The sequence below is a fragment of the Plecotus auritus genome (assembly GCF_963455305.1).
Source record: "Plecotus auritus genome assembly, chromosome: 3".
Lineage (NCBI taxonomy): Eukaryota > Metazoa > Chordata > Mammalia > Chiroptera > Vespertilionidae > Plecotus > Plecotus auritus.
Window position 1 is genome coordinate 114,864,262 of NC_137772.1, and position 23,727 is coordinate 114,887,988.

General features: G+C 45.2%; 1 protein-coding gene across 1 annotated transcript in view; it reads right to left on the bottom strand.

Moving 5' to 3' along the window:
• Positions 1-3,075: 3,075 nt before the first annotated feature.
• Positions 3,076-23,727, bottom strand: part of CECR2 (CECR2 histone acetyl-lysine reader) — a 187,633-nt gene continuing 166,981 nt past the window's right edge. The window contains exons 9-18 of the mRNA XM_080658754.1: positions 17,514-17,643; positions 17,036-17,073; positions 16,863-16,954; positions 16,511-16,637; positions 15,080-15,384; positions 13,704-13,832; positions 12,693-13,533; positions 9,690-11,106; positions 8,523-8,634; positions 3,076-7,685 (exon numbers count right to left, since the gene is read on the bottom strand). Coding sequence (XP_080514880.1) covers positions 7,680-7,685; positions 8,523-8,634; positions 9,690-11,106; positions 12,693-13,533; positions 13,704-13,832; positions 15,080-15,384; positions 16,511-16,637; positions 16,863-16,954; positions 17,036-17,073; positions 17,514-17,643 — 3,197 coding nt within the window. The 3' untranslated portion in view covers positions 3,076-7,679. The remainder of the gene's footprint in view (positions 7,686-8,522; positions 8,635-9,689; positions 11,107-12,692; positions 13,534-13,703; positions 13,833-15,079; positions 15,385-16,510; positions 16,638-16,862; positions 16,955-17,035; positions 17,074-17,513; positions 17,644-23,727) is intronic.

The following is a 23,727-nucleotide window of genomic DNA, read 5'->3' on the forward strand; positions in this document are numbered from 1 at the left end:
AGAATCCTCTCTCTACTGTTGAATCCCTGTAAATTATTATTGCAGTTAATGTATGTTTATTTTCTGACTCTGAAATTCTAAGATCCTTGAAAGTCTAAGTCCCTTGAAGCTCTCTCTCAGTAAGATCCTTGAGCATCCTTATAGTCATTGTTTTGAACTCTGTATCTAATAGTTTTCTTCCATTTCTTCTAGTTTCCCCCCCTGGGGATTTCTTGTTCTTAAATATATATATATATATATATATATATATATATATATATATATATATACACACACACACACACACACACACACACACACACACACACACACTAATAAAAGGGTAATATGCTAATTAGACCAAACTTATTCCAGACATACTATACTTCCGGACAAAACCACAGTGGCAGGGGCCGAGGCAGAGGTGGTTAGGGGTGACCTGGCCGGCAGGGAAGGGCAGTTAGGGGCAATTAGGCAGAGGCAGTTAGGGGCGATCAGGCCAACAGGGGAGCAGTTAGGGGTGATCAGGCAGGCGAGCAGTTAGGAGCCAGTGGTCCGATTGTGAGAGGGATCCCAGATTGGAGAGGGTGCAGGCTGGGTTGAGGCACCCCCCTCCCTCGTGCACAAATTTCATGCACCAGACCCCTCTGGTGTGTGTGTTTATATTGATTTGAGAGAGGGAGAGGTAGAAACATGAATAATGAGAATCATTGGTTGGCTGCCTCCTGAATGGCCCCACTGGGGATTGAGCCCACAACCCGGGCACATACCCTGACCAGGAATCAAACATGACCTCCGGGTTCATAGGTGGATGCTCAACTGGGCCAGACAGGCTGTTCTTTCATTTGTGAAATGTTTGTCTCTGCACTTTGGCTGCTTCCCTGTGTTTGTTTCTATGTATTAGGTAGACCTGCTGTCTCCGGGAATTGGTAGAGTGGTCTTGTGTAGTAGGTGTCTTGTAGGGCCCAGTGGATCTTCCCAATCACCTCAGATGGCATTCTAGGTTCACCTCTATGTGGGCTGTGTAGCAGTGTTATAGTTGACCCTTGATTTCTGTTGGCATCACTGGGAGAATTTGGCCTCCAGGCCCTTTGGCTGTGAGGACCTGCTGCATCTACAATGGAAGAGGTGCTGTGCAGGAGATTCCTCTATGGAGCAGGACTTGCTTCATTGGGGCTTTGGTGCTCACTGAGTCTGTCTCTTGAGTGTGTTGCTTGTGGATGTGTAGAGTTGTAACCTGGTATGGTCTGAAGCTGTCCACCAGGTGCACTGGCTTTGGGGCATCCTGGGAAGTGCAGTCAGTCAATGACTGGGGCCACCAGGCCAGAGCTTTGAAGATAGGCTGCTGCTAGTGTCAGGTCTTGCTGACACCAGCAACTGCTTGAGAGATTTTAGGAAAGTCTTAAATCTAAGCCAGGACAGGCTATTCATATGGAAAAGCAGCTACAAATAGTTTGGATTGGACTGCAAATTAGATGGGGAGATGACCTCATGGAATCACCAGGGCAAGTGAATGTGTGAGCCAGATATGGCTGCCAGACAGCTCTGTGAGGGGAGGTGGTGGCCAGCACAGGAACAATGACAATCCCTCCTTGTCCCAGATTTCTCCAAGCTGCTGCCAGTGGGTCCATTAAGTTTGTGTGTTGGTCCTTTAAGAGGAACTGTCTGGGTCTCCAGCAGTCTCCTTGTCACACAGCCACAATTCCTATTGGTTTTCACAGCCCCAATTTACAGAAACTTCTCTTCTGAGCTCTGGAAACGTTGGCTGGGAGTCTGGTGTGGGACTGGAACCCCTTACTCCTCACAGGAGGCCTCTGTAGCCAAGATATCCCTCCTGAGGAAGAAGCCACATGGGGTGTTGGACCAGCCCATTCCATCTCTCCTACCAGTCTCAATGTGCTTTCTCCTTTACTTCTCTAGTTGTGGGACTTCCATTAAATCAGATTTCAGGTGGTTCTGAATGATGTTTCTTCTGTATTTTAGTTATAATTTTGATGTGGTTGTGGGAGGTGATGGAGTACTGACATTTGCCTATGCCACCATCTTGGCTTGACTTTTTAAAAAAATTCTCACCCGAGGATACGTTCTTCTTTTTTAAAAAACATTTTTATTGCCGTAACCGGTTTGGCTCCGTGGATAGAGCTTCGGCCTGCGGACTGAAGGGTCCTGGGTTCGATTCTGGTCAAGGGCATGTACATTGGTTGCGGGCACATCCCCAGTAGGGGAGTGTGCAGGAGGCAGCTGATTGATGTTTCTCTCTCATCGATGTTTCTAACTCTCTATCCCTCTCCCTTCCTCTCTGTGAAAAAATCAATAAAACATATTAAAAAAAACATTTTTATTGATTTCAGAGCAGAAGGGAGGAGAGAGAGAGATAGAAACATCAATGATGAGAGAGAATAATTGATCAGCTGCTTCCTGCATGCCCTACACTGGGGATCGAGCCTACAACCTGGGCCTGTGCCCTGATCAATACTTGGTTCATAGGTCGATGCTCAACCACTGAGCCACGCTGGCTGGGCCTGAGGATATGTTCTTATTCATTTCAGAGAAAGAAAGACTGATGTGAGAAACATCAACCAATTGCCTTCCATACACACTCTGATCAAGAATCAAACCTGCATCCAGGGTATGTGCCCTGACCAGGAATCGAATTTGTGACCCTTTGGTACACAGGACTATGCTCCAACCAAATGAGCCACACCAGCCAGGGCTGGGATGACATTTTCTTTTTTGTTAATCCTCACTGGAGGATATTTTTTCCATTGATTTTTAGAAAGAGTGGGAGGGAGGCAGGAAGAAGGGGAAAAAGATAAGAGACAGACATTGATTGGTTGCTTCCCACACATGCCCTGACTGCAGGCTGTGGATCAAACTTGTAACCCAGGTATGTGTCCTTGACTGGAAATTGAACACATGACCCCTTGGTGCAAGGGCTGACACACTAACCACTGAACCACACCAGCTAGGACTGGGATGGAATTTTTGAAGTAATGGCATCTGGGACCTAGAATAAACCTCTGTTTTGATGGGAATTTGCCCTGATAATAAAAGTGACACATGGACACACACAACGCACACATATCAGAGACTTGCTATTTTAAGAATGTACTTTATACAAAATAACCAGTTCATATGGAAATAAATCTACAGATCTCCAAAGATCAAAAAGCTTTTTAAAAAGTTCTTTCAAAAAATTATCCAACACACAATATTGAACTAACTATTGAGGTAAGTGTCGCTCTTAAACAGGGAGTCAGCAGAGCATGACAAAATATACACAATATAAAAATAAATACCATTCCCCTTTCCAGTATTGGCCAGCAAAGTTCACAGAGCCTTTGCAGCAGGCACAAAGAATCCCTGACCCTGTGTGCCACAGGCTAGTGGACACTGGCCTGGGCTCCCAGGAGCTGTGTGCAAGGCAGGACGGTGAGGTGCCTGATCCCAGCTATGGAAAAGGGGTCCCACAAGTGTCTGAACAGGGGCTCAGCATTTTCAGTAACTTATTAAATATCCATACCCGTTTCCAACCCCAATGCACAGGAAAATTAGTTGGTTATCAGGCATCTCTACATAAAGGTTCAGTAAATCCCTGGTGCAGAATTAAAGAGACTAGCCAGGAGACAGCTTCTCCAAAAGTCTGTTTAACAAAGGTCCTACAAAGCAGAGAAGGATAAACACTCATCCTGCAGACAAAGCTTGTGCACAGATTCATATGAGAGAAGACATGGCTCAGTGTCCTAAGGATGCATGGTAGATTCCAACCCACCAAAAAAGAACAAGGGGGTCTGGTTTCTTCTCACACAGAAAGCCTCAATCACAGTCTTGCTTCCTAAACAGTGATGTGAGCCCCTGCATGCTCAACCAAAATTCCAAGTATCTTCTCACTGTAGTGTTGAACAGAGTGCTGTCTGCAGGAATACTGCATCCCAGAAAGCCCCAGGGTTGAACAGTCCTTCACTCTCATACACAGAACCAATTCTTACAACTGGACTCCATGTAGAAACCGGTAGGGGGGAGGGGAGAGCAAATGGACTGACACAAAGGGGAGCAATAATGCTAGAAAACTAAGCCTTTCATTTCCTTAATAACAGTTTCTCTGAAAGCATGTCAGGACTCTGACACTATGTAATTGTCCTTGCTTTGGGACTGCTGGATTAAGACTTCCTGTGAAGTTTCAAAGCAGGTCTTAAGAGCAGTATTTTATGTATAGATTTGAAAGTCCATTAAAAAAAAGCAGGAAAAAAGTTCAACCAACAAAGGAATTTTGTGTTTTGGACAGTAGCAGTTAGTATAAATAAAGATACAGCAGATAAGTGCCACAGACACCAAATGGTTAGTCAGGACAAGCACTTCCAAGGTCTGAGGACTAGGCTGGGGCAAGTTGACACTCACAAGCTGAGGTTTGACTGGACTAAAAGGTACAAACTACCACAAAAAATGAAGATGAGCATGGAAAAGTTTGCCTTTTGAGAGCTGTTGGGCTCACTGTTAATAATAAGCTCATATAAATGATAAGAACTAAACAACATGACTAAGGAGAGATGGAGTGACCTCACATTTTATTTTTTGAAAACGGTGATGGAAAAATTATATGAACAAGAATCTGCATATTTTGTCCTTCTGTATTCTCCAAATGCTTACCATAATAAATTTTAGCCAATAGCTAATTTTTTTTAATGAACAGACTCTAAGGGGGAAAAAAAAAATCCAAACCAGAAATCTTAAAAAAGGCTCTCCTTTTCGTTCTGGATGTTTTATTTCTTTTGTGTCTTGGGGAAATATTATCAACTCCAATAAAGGTTAGCCATTAATGTAAAATCAAATAGGTGTGAGACTCATCCATCAGAGTGCAGCTGACCTTCTGAGGGACCACTGAGCGCCAGCACCCTGACAAGGCTGCAGTGATCCGGTGTGTAAGTCCTAGCCTGAGAGCAGGACTTCTTAGGATCTCCTTACACTCTACTGTCTAGTATGCATGTTACATATCACCATTCATTCCCTAATGGAGAAGATGGCAAATGCATCTGCTTAAGACACTTGGAAAGAGTGCCAGAGGAGAAAGAACAGGTGAGAAAAAAAGCCTGCTAGGGGAATGTGTGGACGAGCAGCCTATAGCAGTTTATCATGGGCACTCTTGCAATCCTACAGCTCTTGATGGCTTCTAGAATATCTGCACTTCAAAGGCCAGTTAAAGCCCAGGATATACCAGACAGGGATGAAGTACCTGTAACACACAACCAAAATTCCACACAGGATGCAGCAGGGCTGACGTGTTTCTGTTGCCCCTTTTCACAGTGTGATAATATAATACAATAGTTCAATTTCCTATCATCTGCCTTAATTATTTCCTCACTTTTCTACATACCAAGGAAGATTAAGGATAAAAGAATTCACTGATTTTTTCCCTATATTGTTCACAGCTTCTAACAATAGGGGATAAAGGACTGGGAGAAGAAAGGGTTACAGTTACCTTAAGCAGTGTGTACACAGCTGCTCAAATGCAACCAGGGCAGTAAGAAAGGTTACATATCAGCCAACTATTGCTTCCATTCTTCTCCTATCCATGCTCCAGGGAGTTCAGCACAAAACAATCCCTACAGCGTTAGCATCAGGGAAGAGGACCTATGGTTAGTGTGTTCCTAGTTCAGGAAGGAGAAAAAGCCTCTCAAATCAGCTTTAATGTAAAAAAAGAAAGGCTGTCAGTGAGAGAATGCTCTGGGCCACGACCAGGTCTAGCCAGACCTATGCTAGCTGTAAAGACCAATTGGTCTTTCCCTTCCTGCTTTTGCACACACACAGAAACAGAAGTAGTAATACTTCCACCATGCTATCTTCCACACTAACTAGCTTAAGGGCTGGCTGAGACCCGCCCACAAACCTTCTAATCTGCTCTTCCTGCAGAGAATGCTGACCTCTGCATTTCTCTAAACCAGATTATGCCCACAATATGTTTCTAACAAAAATTAGGATAAAATGAGAACAAAGCCTCCAGACTCATTCCACTTAAAAGCACACCAAATTTAAAATTAAGTCTGTTAAGAGAAAAATTCATGTTGTCCATTGTATCTTAGAGGCAGGCACCTGTGTTCTCTACTCAATTCAGTGCTGCCTGAGCCATGAGCCACACTGCCAGGTCAAAAGAATGCCTTTATGTGTATGAATTTCCCTTATACTGGAGCTGTGTCTTGGGGTCCATTTGTATAACATAAATGTTTCCAATCTGTTTCTTTTCCTAAGGATAGCATATGTTTAGCAAACTTTAAATATGATAGTTTCACATTTCATCAAGGATGGTGGAGTGAAAGGTTCTATTGGCACTTTACAGATAAATTTATAAGTAAATAGGACAGATTAATATACCTCGGTAGCTTTTCCATTATCCCAAAGGCATGCTTAAAAATATGCTATTCTTAAAAAAAAAAAAAAAATCTATTAATTTCAGGGCATTTTCCTTAGTTCTTTCTTTGTGGGATATTTATATAAGCCCTAACTTTGGTGGCATCTCAACTAAAATCAAATACAGAATGCTAAACAGGGAGAATCCAGTGTAATTCACTTCTAAAACTGTAATAAAGTAATTTAATACTGTAAAATTGTTTCCTATCACATATACGACAAACATTCCCAAGAACATGTTCTTGATAGCTATTTTAAAACACCATGACTTATTTTACATTTAAAATAAGGACTATAGTGAAATATTACTAAATTTAAACTGTAAACCTATAAAATACATTTTCCCTATTCAAAACTGTGCAATTTCTTTATTGATACTAACATATACAAACCTGAGTAGTCACTTCCACAAAATTTGATTTGTGCCAGAAAGCTTTGTGTGATGCCTTCCAGATCACAGTCCCAGCAGGTCTGTGAAGAGGATAAATCATTGTCTCTTCTAAGAAGAAAATACTCTAGTGATCCCAATTCCAGAAATTGGTTTACAGCTCTGATAGAGCTGGTGGCAAACCAGGAAGGGCACTGATCTCCCAGTCTAAGACCTGGGCCACCAGACAAAAGGGCAGCCTGTCTTCCCTTCTGGACGGAAACTTCTGGAAGGCCATGAGAGACTCTGCCTCTGAACTGAGAAACTGAACAGTTAGGGGGCAGTGGAATAAAACTCACTTGGGCTGATATATTCAGTGTGATGTGACTGTAAACAAATAAGGATCACTCCAGTGTGTTGTGCCCACCATAGTTAGGACTTCCATTTTTTCCAGATTTCTACCCATCTTCCCAGTTTATGTACATACATTCACCACCAACAACAAAAATTATTTTAAAAGGCAACGTGAAAATTCTGTAAACTGGACCCAGCTCCAAAGACAATACCATGAGTAGTTCCTTTCCCAAATATATACCTGAGTTTAGCTGCTCATGAAAGTTTACAAGCACCACTCCATTCCATGCCCCTCCCAAGTTTTAGATGACTTTCCTGAACAAGTCTCAGGACCTGGAAGCCATCACTAACTACAATTCATTTGTTCTTGACTACCAGCCATGCAAGAGATCCCTGACCAGGACTCTTGCAAGCTGTGTATAAAATTATTTGAGCAGAGTGGTTCTAGGGCTGTGGGCATGGCTCCAGCTCCTGGATGGCATGAATAAAGATGGGCGAGGACTGTTCCCCGAAATTCTCCATGTTCCAGTATTCATGTGCAGCTTTCTGTTTTCTTAGGGGTTATTTCCTTCTTGGACTAGCTCTGGGAAAAGCAAAACAAGGATGTTTTAAACAAAATTTACATTTGTGTTGTTAAAAAAAAAATTAAATAAGCCAAAGACCTGTTCTTGTAATCTGGGAAAATGGCTGGATTTTGTTTCCCCATCCATTTTACTTCCAGAGGGGGCTCAGAAGTGCTGGACCTCCCACTCAAACCCTACCAGTATCTATAGACTTCTTATACACCAGGAATGACAATGCTGCGGCTACTGACAACTACTTTGCGGAGGCCAAGCGAAAGACTATAAGTGAGAGAAGACTGCACGTAGGAGTTCTTAGCACAGTGCCAGGTACCGAAGCAGCACTCAAAAGTAGCTAATATTATTTAAAAATCTGATTGCCTAGTCCCTCAAAAATCAAATAGGTAGAAAGGATGAAATAGGCAAGGGATTATATCAAAATACATGCTGGTGGCCAGTTTGGAAAAATAAAGTTTAAATAATCTCCAAATAGCTGGTAGCTGGTTACCTAAGTAAAGGAAAAAGGAACATGTGGCAATAGTAGAGAAGCTACTTCCAGAGGCCTTCTCTTGATCTTCCCACTGCTGAGTCAACCTCGAGCACAGGGCCTGCAGCACTTTCTGGGAAAAGTATCTGTATCAACAGGACACCTTAAAATATATATTTTTTTCAGAATAGCAATGAAGTCATGAAAAATGTGGGGTTAGAGGTGCCGACCCACCGTGCAGTTGAAAATCCATGTATAACTTAAGTCAGCTCTCCGCATCAGTGGATATTCCCAATGCGGATGGGGACTATGTACTTCTCTCCTACTACTACCTGCAGGAATAAAGAAAGCTCTAATATTTGGCGCCTCTTACCTGATCAAGAGAGAGTGTTTGGGGCTTATGTGGTGGCAGCTCTTCCTGCAATGTTGCTGGTGCTGGGGTCTTTGGGAAAGAGGACTGTGACTGGACTGGATGCATTTGCATTCTATAGCCATGAGAGAGGAACAGTTAAGAATTGAAGGAAAAAAGATTCTTTAATCATGAAAATCTCAGGCAGCTACTGCCTTAATTATCAAGGTGATTAAACTGGAAATCATCAATACTGGGACAAAACTGGCATTATGTGCATCTCGGTTATGATGTAGTAAGTACATGACCACTTATTTAGTGTTTAACTAGACTGTAAACACAAACAGTAAGAATTCAGAATTTGGGACACCACATGAGAACTGGCCACGGCTCTTTGAAGACAAAAAAACCCCCAATACAATGATAGGGTGAATGCTGTAAAAGAGACTAAATAGACATTATAACCAAATGTAAATAACATAAACCTTGATTGGATCTTGAATGAAAAAAAAAATCAAAACAAAGAAACATAGCTATAAAAGACATTCTGGGAACAACTGGAGCAATTAGGACTCTATATTAGATACTATTAATATCCTTTTCCTTGGGTGTGATGAATAGTTTAAGATTGTGGTCCAGGACAATGATTCTTATTCTTAGGATATGCACGTGGAAGTATTTAGGGATAAATGGTCATGATATCTAAAACTTACTTTAGGATGGTTTAGGAAAAAAGGCAAGAAACAAAACAAAACAAAAAAACCCCAAACATATTTAGAAAGGTAGAAAATATGACAAAATGGTAAATGCAGGAGGGTTTGAAGGTAAGGTTTTCTTAGGTTGGTGCTAGGGAGGGGAATGTAGGTTTTTAAGTTGGATAACATTGTTTTTATGATTAGGCCTCATAACCTTTAAACTGTTATGAGGAATAAAACCTGAATATGATGTCCCGTCGCCCTGCAGGGTTTGAGGGACCTCTTTTGCCTTAGTCAGAGTATATGAACTCAGAAACAACGCTGAAGCCCTTGCTTACAGCTCACAAACTGTGGCCATCATGTTTCCAGTATTAAAATCTAACTAAACAGTCATTTAAATGACCACTAAAGTTTATCTTCATTCCTAAGGCCATTTTTCTTTTAAAAACTATCATCTACTTTTTTTCAGGGAAAAATAAATCAAATGCAATCTTACCCTGATGGTCTGTACGTTTCTTGAAAAGGTCCCCTTATTCCACTTCCAGTGACTATTTGTTCCATCATTACAGCCTGAAAGTGGCCCAGGCCCTCTTCCTGACAGTGGTAGATGGGGCCCTCCTGAGAGAGGCCATTGGGCTGGGCAGCCACTGGATGGTGAGGTGGGTGAGCAGCCACAGGGGAAGAATATGCCCTGGGCTGGAGATGACTGGCTGGCCGGTGAGGTGTATAGGAAGGCCTTGTTTGTAGCATCACACCCTGAGGTGGAAAAGCAGATGAACCAAACCCCATCCCTGAACTCAGAGGTGAAGGAGGAGTCCCATAAAGATACTCGCTGGCTGACAACGAACTCTGTTGCTTGGTAGCTGCATTGTGGTTGTCCAGGTCTAAAAATTCTTTGGGACTCTCTGGCCTCTCCATAGATTCATCTGGCTTCTCTTCCTCTGGACCAGAATTCTGCCCGTCAGTTGCAATGACCTTAGCAGCCACTGCGTCCATGCAGGTTGGGGAAGTTAAGGCAGCATTCAGTGTCTCACAGCCTTGTAGATTAACCATGGCATTCTTATCTGAGAAGAGGGGTCTTGGAGGGGGAGGCTGGCTAGGTGGGAGCCCACTTGGGCTTCCCGGGGGATGAAGGTGTCTCTGCCAATCAGAAAAGCCCTGTGGACATGTGTAATAAGGAGTTCGCTGATAGTGATGGTAGGAAGGCTGAGGAGGTGGCTGGTAGGAATACCTCATTCCTTGGTGGGGGCGATAACGGGGAAAGACTCCAGAATGAGGGTTGTTAGTATGAAAGCCCCTAGGGGAAAAATGCTGAAGATGTGATACTGAGGGTTTACCTCCCATCACAGGGCCAAGACCTTGCAGGCCTGAACTGATGTGATAATGTGTAGCTGAATTTGGGTATTCCAGGCCAGGCATGTACAAGGGAGAAAACTGACTGACAGTGCTTTCCATCAAATTGGGGTCTCCATTGGGAGGTGTAGCTGGGTTCTGTCCTGAACACGAAATGGTTTCCTGCAATGTTTTACCTCTGGGGCAGAGTGGCTTTTCTGTACCACTACCACCAAAGCCCTTCCCTTCTGATCCACAAGTGGGTACTTCAACCACCACTCCATTTTCAGGCAGAGCTCCTCTATTTGCCAGAGTGGAGAGGTCCCCCACACATCCCTGGGCTGCTGGGCTGATGTAGCCACTCTCCGAGGGCCAGGTATTTTTGCCCTTTGTTGTCTGACAGTTGTTTTCAGATGCTGAGGAGTCATTTTTGAGCTCTGAGCCCTCTGCTTCCCTTTCTTGTGGCGAACTCTGCCTGGTACAGTTGGTCGGTAAGGGCGGTGTAGTGTGAGGTAGTTGTTTGAGGTACACCCCCTCTGAGGCACCAACGCTTGGTGGCTTCTCAAGGCCAGGTAAGGGATCTGCATAAGAAAATGGAGAACAAAAGTACAATTCAATAGATGAAATGACAATACCAATGGAGGTAATAATGAAAAGAACATGATAAGCAGTCAGATAAGGGGAGTCAGGGGCTGAGGTGGATGTGTGGTCATTCAAGCCTCAGCTAGAAAATTTGAGAATCCCTGAAAGGAGTCACAATGTTGAGACCCTTATACACTCCCTTTCGTAGACCAGGAGGCAAGATCTAGCAACTCTACAGCTACTCAAAAGGTTTGCCAAGTAATGGAGATGTTCTTCCTCTTCCTGTGTTGTCACCGACAGATTAGTGGATGGGTGTGAGATGGCTCATGGCTCATGGACTCCAACTAGATGCACGTGGAGTACGGCAGGAGGGTATAGCTGTTACTAGAAGAATTGTAGACCAGGCTGGGAAGCTCTAAAACTTGACACAGTGAGAAGACCAGGGAATGATGGCTCACAGGAGGCCAGTCCCCAACTTGTGGCCTATCAGAGCATAAGCTCCACAGTGACTTTATTTTGTTCCCCACCATACCCTCAGTATTTGCACAAAACGGGAATCAATATTTATTGAATGAAATGAAAATATCTTACTAAAAAACATTTAAAAAGTTGATTTTAAAGAGAGAGGAAGGGAGAGGGAGAGAGAGGAACATCAATGTGAGAGAGAAACATTGATCGTTTGCCTCCTCCACATACCCCGACTGGTGATCAAACCCCGCAGGCCTTTTGGTGCACGAGACAATACTCAACCAGCTAAGCCACTCTGGCCAGGGGAAATCTCACTATTCTTCATTCTGAGTAGATACTGGTATGTGTCCAGGGAATAAAAGGATAGAAATAATTAGACTTTAAGTAAAATATTGAAAACTTATTTCATATAATGATAAACTTCCAGGACAAGAAAATTTAAAGGCAGTTTGATGTCATGATTAAAAACGTGGATGCAGCCCTAGCTGGTTTGGCTCAGTGGATAGAGCATCGGCCTGGGCACTGAAGGGTCCCGGGTTCGAATCTAATCAAGGGCACATGCCAGGGTTGTGGACTTGATCCCCAGTCGGGGGCATGCATGAGGCAGCCAATCAATGATTCTCTTTCACCATTGATGTTTCTATCTCTCCCTCTCCCTTCCTCTTTGAAATCAATAAAAAATACATTAAATAACAACAACAACAACAACAAAACTGTGCATGCTGGATCCAGTCTGTCTGGGTTCAAATCTCAGTTCCACCACTTACTAGGTAGATCAGAACAAATCATCCACTATCTTTGTATCTTGGATTTCCCATCTGTAAAAACAAGACTAATAATAGCAGCTATCTGGAAGGCTTGTTCTGAGAATGAAATGAGTTAATATACCTAAAAGCCTCAAAAAGAGTGCCTGACACTCATTTGTGTAGTGATCACTATTGCCAGTAATCTTTTTGGATCTTTGGATCAAAAACAATACCACGATTGGCCCAACCATGAGTAGTTCAAGAAAAAGAGGCTGAAAATCAGTTTATATTTGGCTTGATATTGTGTAAAAAGATTATTCACGAATGAACAGTGTAGAGGGCCAGAAGTAGGATAAAAGTGACTGAATTACCTCGGTCATTTTCAGGCTCTTCTATTTCACTGTTATCCTGTGTCCTCCCAGGGTTCCCCAAGGCAGGCTTGGGGGCTGACACACTAACTGATGCTGAGTGAGCTCCCTGTGGAAAAGGGCCAGGTAAATGTGGGGGAGCAGGCTGTTGGGGGTGGTAAGGCACACCGGGCAGGCAAACGCGTGAGGAAAGCTGCTGCATGGCGATCATCTCTGGGCTGTCCATCATGGAGTCCCCTCCTTGCACCCCTCTCAGAACCTGGGAAGGTGCTCCAAACAGGGGACTGGGTGCTAGAGGTGGCTGTAACCGATGCCCACCAGATTTACAGTGTGGTCGCATGTACCCTGAAGAAGGAACACCATGAGGTAGAAAGCTTGATGGTTCAGTCCACTGGTTTGGAGGAAGAGGTGGTTTCATCACTCGGGAATCCATCATGTGACCAAGAGTGTGAGGCAGGTGGGATGGTCCTGGCCCAATGAGGGGCTTTTCATCTGGCCCTAAGGGTCTTGGGTTTGCAGCACTGTGGTTCCCATTCCAGACAGCAGGGAATACTCGATTCAGGTATTTGTATGATCGGTATATGTGGCTGGGAGGAATTTCTGAGCTTTCAGGAAAGTCTGGGGGTTGGGCTGGAACCCCTCCAGGCCTGGGAGGAATAAATCCTGGCTGGAATTGAGTTGGGGGATACATATTTCTATCCTGACTGGGGCCACTCATCTGCCCAAGAGGCAAGGAACCAGGATGTGATCCCATGTTAGAAAGGTGCCTCAACCCCCCACACATTTGCTTCTCTTCAGGAGTGCCCAGCCTGGGTCCTCGATGCTTGTTAATTCCAACTGGAGGCTGGCAACAAGAAAAGAGAAGACAGCGGCATTCACCAGACCCATAGAATCAGGTATCCCTTGTAATGTGCTTCATCTACAGACTCTATAGAATAGGAAATAATTAAATTTAACCTGGTTAGACACTGCATTTCTAAAAGTTACCTTGGAGGTAATGAGAAGGTTGCTTACCTGCAAGGCAAAAGGTGGATGCTGCTGCACAGGCTCCCCAGGGTGTGGTTCTGGGACTCTGGAGGAGACATATACACTGGCAGGATCTGACCCTCGAAGATGGCCAAATGTTCCTGGTACTGCTGGCCTCTGGAGGGTATTGAGTAAAGGCAAGGAATGGGGGTGGGGAAAGGAAGCATAGACATTAGAAAGAAAATAAGGACTTTCCTGAAGATGAACATAATAGACCCAGCACAGAGTGCCAAGGAAGAGAAGAATGGTGGCACATGGGCTCACCCAGAGCAGGACTAGTTCCAGAGCCCAAAGCACTTTTCCTCTCTAGGAGAGACAAACTTGTGTTTATCTTTTCCATTATTACCCCCTCACTGCCAAGAGCCTTTTTAGCTAATATCCCCCCCTAAGTGTCCCCCACCATGAAATTTTAATATCACAGATAGGCTGTATATCCTATGTATTATATGTTACTCTGTGTTGTTTTTTTTTTTAAATAAATCCTCACCCAAGGATATATTTGTTGATTTTAGAGAGAGGTAGAGGGAGGGGGAGAAACATGGATTGGTTGCCTCCTGTATATACCCTAAGGATCGAACCCACAACCTACCAGTTATGTGCCCTGACTGGGAATTGAACACATGACCTTTTGTTGGTGTACAGGGTTGGGGCTGTACCTCCATGCTTTATTTATAATAAGACTTGAGACATTTTTACTCAATTTCCCCTCCATGTTGATAATGTGCGGTTCAAATGATTAAGAGACAGGATCCTATCTAATAAAGAGGGAATATGCTAACTGACCGTCATACCCTCACAAAGATGGTGCCCAAGCCAATAAGGAGGAAATATGCTAATTGAATGCCACACCCTCAAAGATGGCAACGCCCACAGCCAAAGGAATGCGGCACCCAGTCCCGCCCCCAGGTGGGTCCGGCCGCTCTGCACGCCTACCTCTGGAGTCCCCCAGTCCCCTCAGGGCCGGCCCGAGGTGCAGGCAAACCTTGGATGGCAGCTGCCCAGCTGCCTAGGGCCGCCTCCTGCCCCTGAGGGCTCCTGGGCTGTGAGAGGGGACAGGCTGGGCTGAAGGACACCCCCCCTCCAGTGCATGAATTTTCATGCATCAGGCCTCTAGTTTAAAATAAAGGAAGAATAAAGGAAGGACAGATGAGGGGGGAAAAAGCATCCATATACAGCAAAATTATCATGTATCATGGAAGAGGAGCCAATTGAAAAGGCTTTACTTTCCTCTGAATTCACCAATTAGTAGAAACCTCAGCAGAATTTCTGCTATTTCTTACCATCTGGTTTAAAAGGGGTGCCTGGTTGGGCATCCCACCATAATGCAGGGGATGAGGAAGGCCTTGGTTACTTGGTGTGCCCACCTTCGGAGGGAGCTGTGTAGAGCTGACACTCTGACCAGCCCCAGAGGAGGGAGCTCTGCGTGCAGGTGGCAATGATTTTCCTCCATTCTCCACAGGCTGCTGTTTCCTGCTGGGCCCTTCAGAGTCCCTGGAGCGGGTGCAAATGTAGCTTCCACCACTTCGCCCAGCCCGACTCCGTCTCTTCTCCCGCTTTTCATCCTCTCTGATCCAAAATTCTTCATCTGTGTCTCCATCTTCACCAGGAAAATGCTTCATCATTGCCCGATGGAAACACCTCTCTAAATTATCCGACATCTTGGTATACTCTACAGGAAGATACAAGAATTGCCCTCCAGCTACAGTTTTTATAGGCCACAAAGACAATTGTCCTACTGATAAACAAAAGATGCTATTGGGGCAAACTGAGTTTCTGTCCTAAGAGGCTCTAGGCTGCATGGCTGATAGTGGCTCTAGAAACCATTAGACTAAACCAGTTAAAAATACTAAATATAATCACTGAATCTGTTTATGTTTTAAACTAAGGCACTCTGAGCCACTGCACAAATGACTCCAAGTTTCCATACCTGACCCATAGACAGCTAATCAAGTATGCTTCTCAAGATGATTTAAGAATCAGCTCTATCTGGGTGGAGTTATCATCAGTTAGGAGGCACAATACAAACTGGACCTAGACTGGCCTGTAGGAGAATGAGAAATAACCTGAGCCTAGTTGCCACTAGCTGCACTCTCCGATTGTGTGAGATAGGAGAGAATTCCTGACACATAATGTGTAAGTGGTTAGAATGGCCAATCCCAGCGCTTTTATTTATTTATTTTTAAAATATATTTTATTGATTTTTTACAGAGAGGGAGGGAGAGGAATAGAGAGTTAGAAACATCGATGAGAGAGAAACATCGATCAGCTGCCTCCTGCACACTCCCTACTGGGGATGTGCCCGCAACCAAGGTACATGCCCTTGACTGGAATCGAGCCTGTGACCTTTCAGTCCACAGGCCAACACTGTATCCACTGAGCCAAACCAGTTAGGGCAGGCATGTGCTCTTGACTGGAATTGAACCTGGGACCCTTCAGTCCACAGGTTGATGCTCTATCCACTGAGCCAAACCAGCTAGGGCTCTCTCTCTTTTTAAAAAAATATATTTTTATTGATTTCAGAGAGGAAGGGAGAGGGAGAGAGACAGAAACATCAATGATGAGAGAGAATCATTGATTGGCTGCCTTTTGCATGCCCCACACTAGGGATCGAGCCCACAACCCAGGCATGTGCCCTTGACCAAATCAAATCCGGGACCCCTCAGTCCGCAGGCTGATGCTCTATCCACTGAGCCAAACCGGCTAGGGCCAGAATGTATATTTCTAAAAGGCATTTTATTCTTGGTTACAATAATTCAGCCAATGTGCACCCAGAGCAAACCTCTGCCCCCACTTACCACTACTTTCCCCATTATATTTTCGACAATTCCTGAACATTGTCTTCATGTCATTTACAAATTCCTCCTTGGTACAGTATAAGCCTCCATTTAGTTTCTTTTCCATGCTTGAAATATCCATTGGGACCTAAAACAGGACACATTTAATTACAATATGCTGGAGAAAACATCTCATAACCAATATAAGGCAAAGGGATCATGCTGTTTTGAGTTGCTCAAAAGCCTGGTGTATACGATCAGCAACCCTGACCCTCAAGGAACAATAAATAAACTCAAGCAAAACACAACAACAAAAAGCAAGAGCAAAAAACAAACATCACGATAGGTGTAACTGCACAGTAGGTTTAGCTACCTTAATAATCTGATAATAGTTTGGGGCATATGATTCATCCACAGGTTCTAAAAAGGGCCAGGAATCCTTGTGAGCCTTTACCACATCTAGAACTGAGAGCCAAAGAAGAGAGCTTAATAAACTCACATAGAAGTACTTTTATCAGAAACACAATAGTTGAGAATGGAACTGACCTTTATACATGGCAGTGAAATCATCATCCAACTCAAAGCTGTAAATCATAAATAAAAAATTAATAGTAACTTTGATCTCTCTTTAACTTTCTTAATTCAAACACAGACATAGTTGGTTGCAACAAGTTTTGGAATAGATCCAATAATTTTTATTAATGGTAAGTTTATAACAGTGGTAATACTCCAGAAAATAATTATGAAGATGAGGGTTAGCACAGATGACACAAAACTTATTTTATTATCATTATGTTAGTTATTTAATAGCACATTCTTTCCCAGGTCTTATTTAACTCTAATGAATATTTGTGTATAAAGAATAATCCAAAAAAGCATAAAATAGAATGAGAAGCTCATGAAGATGGAATATTACCTACCAAAGAGTGTTGTTTTAAGGATTAAATGGGAGAGTACTTAGCACAATCCCCAAGTGCTTAATAAATGTTACAGGTTGCTACTGTAGGTATCATTAAATACTCACAGGTCTTTAGTCTTTTTTTCTTCCCTCATGGGGGAATTAGGGTCCAGGTGGGAAAGCTCTGGGGGGAGCTCCTTGCCTTGAGCCAGCAGCCATGCCCTTTCTTCCCTGAGCTTTCTCCTCTTAGCTCGGTCTATAATGGACACAAAGCATCATGGTACAAGTGAGTTAAGTAAGTACTCTCTACTTAAGATGTTGATTAAATATCTTTATCATTGTGAGAAAAGGAAGAAATAAAGATCACTAAGTAGTATCATGAAGCCACCTGTGCTTCCTTTGCCAGTCTCTTTTTGGTAATTATGATGATTCTATAGATGGAATACTGTTTCATCTTAGTCATACTGAGTTCAAGTTGAGTGATGAGGGTGGTAAGGCAAGCACTTGAAAGTGGGAAGGGAAAAGCTTTCCTCATGCGTTTGCCTGCCCGGTGTGCATTACCACCCCCGACAGCCTGCTCCCCCAAATTTACACTGGGGATCGAGCCCAACACCCGGGCATGTGCCCATGATCAGAATCGAACTCTGAACCCTTCAGTTCACATACTGACATTCTATCCACTGAGCCTGTCTAGGGTGGGTTTTGGAATTCTTACTGATTTGGATAAGTGCTTTAAATAATCTTTTTGATTATGCATGGAAATTTTCTTTTTCTACTCCATGGTTTGTCTTTTCTCTTTGTTTATGGTGTTTCTGCCATATGTAAGTTTTATACAATTAATATATCAATCTGTATCCCCCTATAGTTTCCATGACTGAACGCTCAGTGCTGGAGTTCATCTAATTCCCTGGATACATATCGCAGCCCACTGATTTCTTTTTAAATAATTTAAATTCTTTATTGTTTAAAGTATTACACGTCTTCTTTTTACCCCATTGACCTCTCCTCGGTTGTTCCCATCCCCCAGTCTGCTGATTCTTATTGATGTGTACCTAAACTCTAACCTGGTTTTAAGTTATTATTCCAATAATCATATTTTACATTTGTAAGAGTTCTATTTGTTTCCTTTGAATCTGCCTATATTTTCATCAAGATTATTTGCCCCTTATATTTACAATCCATTTTTATATTTGACTAGAGGCCTGGTGCACGAAATTCATGCGTGCGTGTGCGTGTGCATGTGCGTGTGTGTCCCTCAGCCCAGCCTGCACCCTCTCCAATCTGAGACCCCTTGAGGGCAGTCGGACATCCCTCTCACAATCCAGGACTGCTGGCTCCCATCTGCTTGCCTGCCTGCCTGCCTGATCACCCCCTAACCTCTCTACTGCCAGCCATATTGACACCAAACTGCTCCCCTGCCGGCCCGATTGCCCCTAACTGCCCTCCCCTTCAGGCCCGGTTGTCCCCAACTGCCCTCCCTTGCCAGGCTGGTCGCCCCTAACTGCCCTCTCCTACCAGACCTATTGCCCCTAACTGCTCTCCCCTGCCGGCCTGGTCGCTCCTAACTGTCCTCCCCTGCAGGCCTGGTCCCCCCAAACTGTCCTTACCTGCTGGCCTTGTCCCTCCCAACGGCCCTCCCCTGACGGCCCTCTTGTGTCAACATGGGGGTGACCATCTTGTGCTAAATATATATTTTTTGGTCTATTGCATATACCAACTATTATTCAAAATGATGTTTCCCATTGTGCTTTAGAAATCTAATTTCTATTCATCTTTTACAGGGATTTTAGCTGTGGTTATTCTCCCTGGAGAGAAATAGAGGTTCTCTAGACTGATTACTTCACACCCACAATTCAACCTAATAGTATGCCCACTAACTTACTGCTGTTCTTTATTTCCCCAAAAAACAGTTCCTGAGAAATTTCTTTCCTTAGGTAAGATTTCTAATCTATATATATAAAAAGGCAGTGACCGTAATGACACAAGGCTCAACTGAACATCGGAAGTCAGTTCTGAAGTCAGGGCTGGGTTGCTGTGGCGACCCAGCCCTGACCACTGGTGCTGCAGGTGTGGCGACCCAGCATTGACTGCTGAGGGGGGTGCAGATCAGGCTAGGAGAGAGGCCTGGAGAGAGAAGCAGAGTCTGATCCACAGTCTCCATGGCAGCTGTTGATCAGCCCTTGCCTCTCTCTTTGTCTCCGGGCCTGGCCAGCAGTAAGTCTCTTTCTCTCCAGGCCTCCAAGGTGGCTGCTGTTCAGCCCCGCCTCTCTGATCAGGCCTGTGATAGGCCCAGAGACGCTGACTGGCATAGAAACTGACCAATCAGAACCAAATCTGGGTGAACTCTGAGGAGCTAATGGCTGCCTAGGAGGCAGAGCTTTTGACGCTGACTGGCATAGAAACTGATCAATCAGAACCTAATCTGGGTGAATTGCCAAGACAGAACCTAAGGTGGGGGCTGAGGAAGGGTTTTAAGGCAGTTGGGGCGAGATCAGGCTGGCAGGGGAGGGCAGTTGGAGGCGAGATCAGGCCGGCAGGAGAGGGCAGTTAGGGGCGACCAGGCAGGCAGGCAGGCACAGGCAGTTAGGGACGATTGGGCAGGCAGCAAGAGGGGTTAGGGGCAATCAGGCAGAGGCAGTTAGGGGCGATGAGGCAAGCATGCAGGTGAGCGGTTAAGAGCCAGCAGTCTCAGATTGTGAGAGGGATGTCCAACTGCCGGTTTAGGCCCGATCCCAAGGGGTGACCAATTGGAGAGAGCACAGGCTGGGCTGAGGGAACTCCCCCCACCCCAACCCACGCATGAATATTGTGCACCGGGTGACACTAGTATTGTAAAATGTATCTTTTAATAATCCACTCATCTGCTGATGGACACTTAGGCTGTTTCCAAATCTTAGCTATTGTAAATTGTGCTGCTATGAACATAGGGGTGCATATATCCTTTCTGATTGGTGTTTACGGTTTCCTGGGATATAGTCCTAGAAGTGGGATTTCTGGGTCAAATGCGAGTTCCATTTTTAATTTTTTGAGGAAACTATACACTGAGTGGCCAGATTATTATGCATTCAGAGATCATAATAATCTGGCCACTCAGTGTATACTGTTTTCCACAGTGGCTGTACCAGTATGCATTCCCACCAGCAGTGCATAAGGGTTCCTTTTTCTCCACATCCTTGCCAGCACTTGTCTTTTGTTGATGATAGCCATTCTGACAGGTGTGAGGTGGTACCTTGTTGTTGTTTTGATTTGCATCTCTTGGATGATTAGTGAATTTGAGCATATTTTCTTATGTCTCTTGGCCTTCTGTATGTCCACTTTTGAAAACTGTCTATTTAAGTCCCTTGCCCATTTTTTGATTGGATCGTCTTCCTTTTGTTAAGTTGTATGAGTTCCCTATAAGTTTTGGAGATTAGGCTCTAATCGGATATAACATTGGCAAATATGTTCTCCCATGCAGTGGCTTTCTTGTTGTTTTGTTGATGGTTTCTTTTGCTGTGCAGAGCTTTTTATTTTCATTTATTTTCTCCTTAGTTCCCATAGCAATCAGACAAAAAATAAAAGGCATCCAAATTGGAAAAGGAGTAAAACTGTCACTATTTTCAGATGACATGATATTGTACATAGAAAACCCTCTAGACTCCATAAAAAAACTACTAGATTTAATAAATGAACTTGGCAATGTAGCAGGATATAAAATTAATACCTGGAAATCTACAGCTCTTTTATAAACCAATTAGAGGCCCGGTGCATGAATTCATAAACCAGTGGGGTCCCTCAGCCTGGCCTTTGGGATCAGGCCGAAAGTGGCTCTCCAATATCCCCTAAGGAGTCCTGGATTGGGAGAGGGCAGAGGCCAAGTTGAGGACCCCACTGGTGCACAATCAGAACCGGGTAGGGTTGCAGGAGGTTGACCAGCTGGGGAGAGACTGCAGGATAGATCCAGGGCATGTTGGGCCTATGTTACTCAGGCCGGATCAGCTGGACACCAGCAACAAGCTAACCTACCAGATAAATCATCTGCCCCCTGGTGGTCAGTGCACGTCATAGTGAGCGGGTGAGTGGCCTTAGCATATCTATAGCATAATAGAGGCCAAGTGCACAAATTCATGCACAAGTGGGGTCCGGCCAGCCTGCCCCAATTGGGGCCAGCCTTGGGGAGGGACCACGGGTGGATGGTCAGCAGGCCCTGGCCCTGACCGGGGAGGGGAGGTGGCAATTGGGGGTCGGGCCAGCTGCGGGGGGGGGGGGGGGGGAGCTGATTAGGGCTGGAACCAGGCTGGTTGGCTGCCGCAGTGCGCATCATAGCCACCAGTCTTTCTGGTCATTCTGCCGTTCAGGTCGCTGGTCTTTTATATATATACTAGAGGCCTGGTGCATGAAATTCGTGCACTGGGGGGGGGGTGTCCCTCAGCCCAGCCTACACTCTCTGCAATCTGGGACCCCTCAAGGTCGGTCAGACATCCCTCTCACAATCCAGCACTGCTGGCTCCCAATTGTTTGCCTGCCTGATTGCCCCTGCTTCTGACTGCCAGCCTGATCACCCCCTAACCCAGCCGTGGGCAAACTACGGCCCACGGGCTGGATCCAGCCCGTTCGGCTGTTCTATCCAGCCCGCGGAGCCAAGAGAGCAGAGGGTTCTCTTGCTCTCCCCTCCGCTCCTTTACTTTGAATTTATATTAGTTCACCCAAACACTCCATCCATGCTTTTGTTCCGGCCCTCTGGTCCAGTTTAAGAACCCATTGTGGCCCTCGAGTCAAAAAGTTTGCCCATCCCTGCCCTAACCACTCCCCTGCCCGCCTGATTGATGCCTAACTGCTCCCCTGCCAGCCTGTTTGCTGCTAACTGCCCTCCCCGGCAGGCCTGGTCATCCCTAACTGACCTCCCTTGCAGACCTGGTCCCTCCCAACTGCCCTCCCCTGCTGGCCATCTTGTGGTGGCCATCTTGTATCCACATGGGGGCAGGATCTTTGACCACATGGGGGCAGCCATCTTGTGTGTTGGAGTGATGGTCAATCTGCATATTACTCTTTTATTAGATAGGAAAGAGGTCTGGTGCATGGGTGGGGGCCGGCTGGTTTGCCCCGAAGGGTGTCCTGGATCAGAGTGGGGGTTCCCTTGTGGCGTGGGGTGGCCTGGGCGAGGGGCCTATGGTGGTGTGCACGCCGGACACGCCCCCTGGTGACCCAAGCGGAGGCCCTGGGATCTGGGATTTATTTATCTTCTATAATTGAAAGTTTGTAGCCTGGAGCGGAGCCAAGCCTTCTGCTCGCTCCGTGGTGGCAGCCATTTCTGTTGAGATTTATATATCTTCTATAATTGAAACTCTGCAGCCTTAAGCGGAGGCCAAGGCAGGCCAGGGCTGCAGAAGCTTGGCTTCCTCCATCGCCAAGGGCAACCCTAGCCTCATGCTTTCTCTAGCTCCGTGACTGCCGCCATTTCTGTTGGGATTTATTTATCTTCTATAATTGAAACTCTGTAGCCTTAAGCGGAGGCCAAGGCAGGCTAGGGGGCAACCCTAGCCTCCTGCTCTCTCCAGCTCCGTGGCTGCCGCCATTTTTGTTGGGATTTATTTATCTTTTATAATTGAAACTTTGTAGCCTGGAGTGGAGGCCTGGGCTAGCAAGGGCAGGCGGAAAGCTTGGCTTCCTCCATTGCTGGGGAAACCCAAGCCTCCCTCCTGCTTTCTGTGGCCGCAGCCATCTTGGTTGGGTTTATTTGCATATTCACTCCTGATTGGCTGGTGGGCGTGGCTTGTGGGTGTAGTGGTGGCACGGTCAATTTGCATATTACTATTTTATTAGATAGGACTAGAGGCCCGGTGCACGAAATTCATGCACTGAGGGGGGGGCGTGTCCCTCAGCCCGGCCTGCATCCTCTCACAGTCCGGGAACCCTCAGTGCACATCCCTCTCGCAGTCTGGGACCCCGCACTCCTTACTACCCACCAGCTCACTGCTCCTTAGTGCTTCCACAGAGGTGGGAGAGGCTCCCACCACTGCCGCTGCACTCGCCAACCATAAGCCCAGATTCTGGCTGAGCAGCGCTCTCCGTGGGAGTGCACTGACCACAGGGGGAAGCTCCTGCATTGAGCGTCTGCCCCCTGGTGGTCAGTGCGCATCATACTGACCGGTCATTCTGGTTGTTGCACTGTAAGGGTTGCTTAGGCTTTTATTATATAGATAGATTACACTTTGATTGGTTGAACTGACGACCAGATGACCGGACACTTAGCATATTAGGCTTTTATTATATAAGAGGATAATGAACTCAGAGAAAGAGAAATAACAAAAACAATCCCATTTATCAGTGCACCAAAAAAATTAAGATACCTAGGAATAAT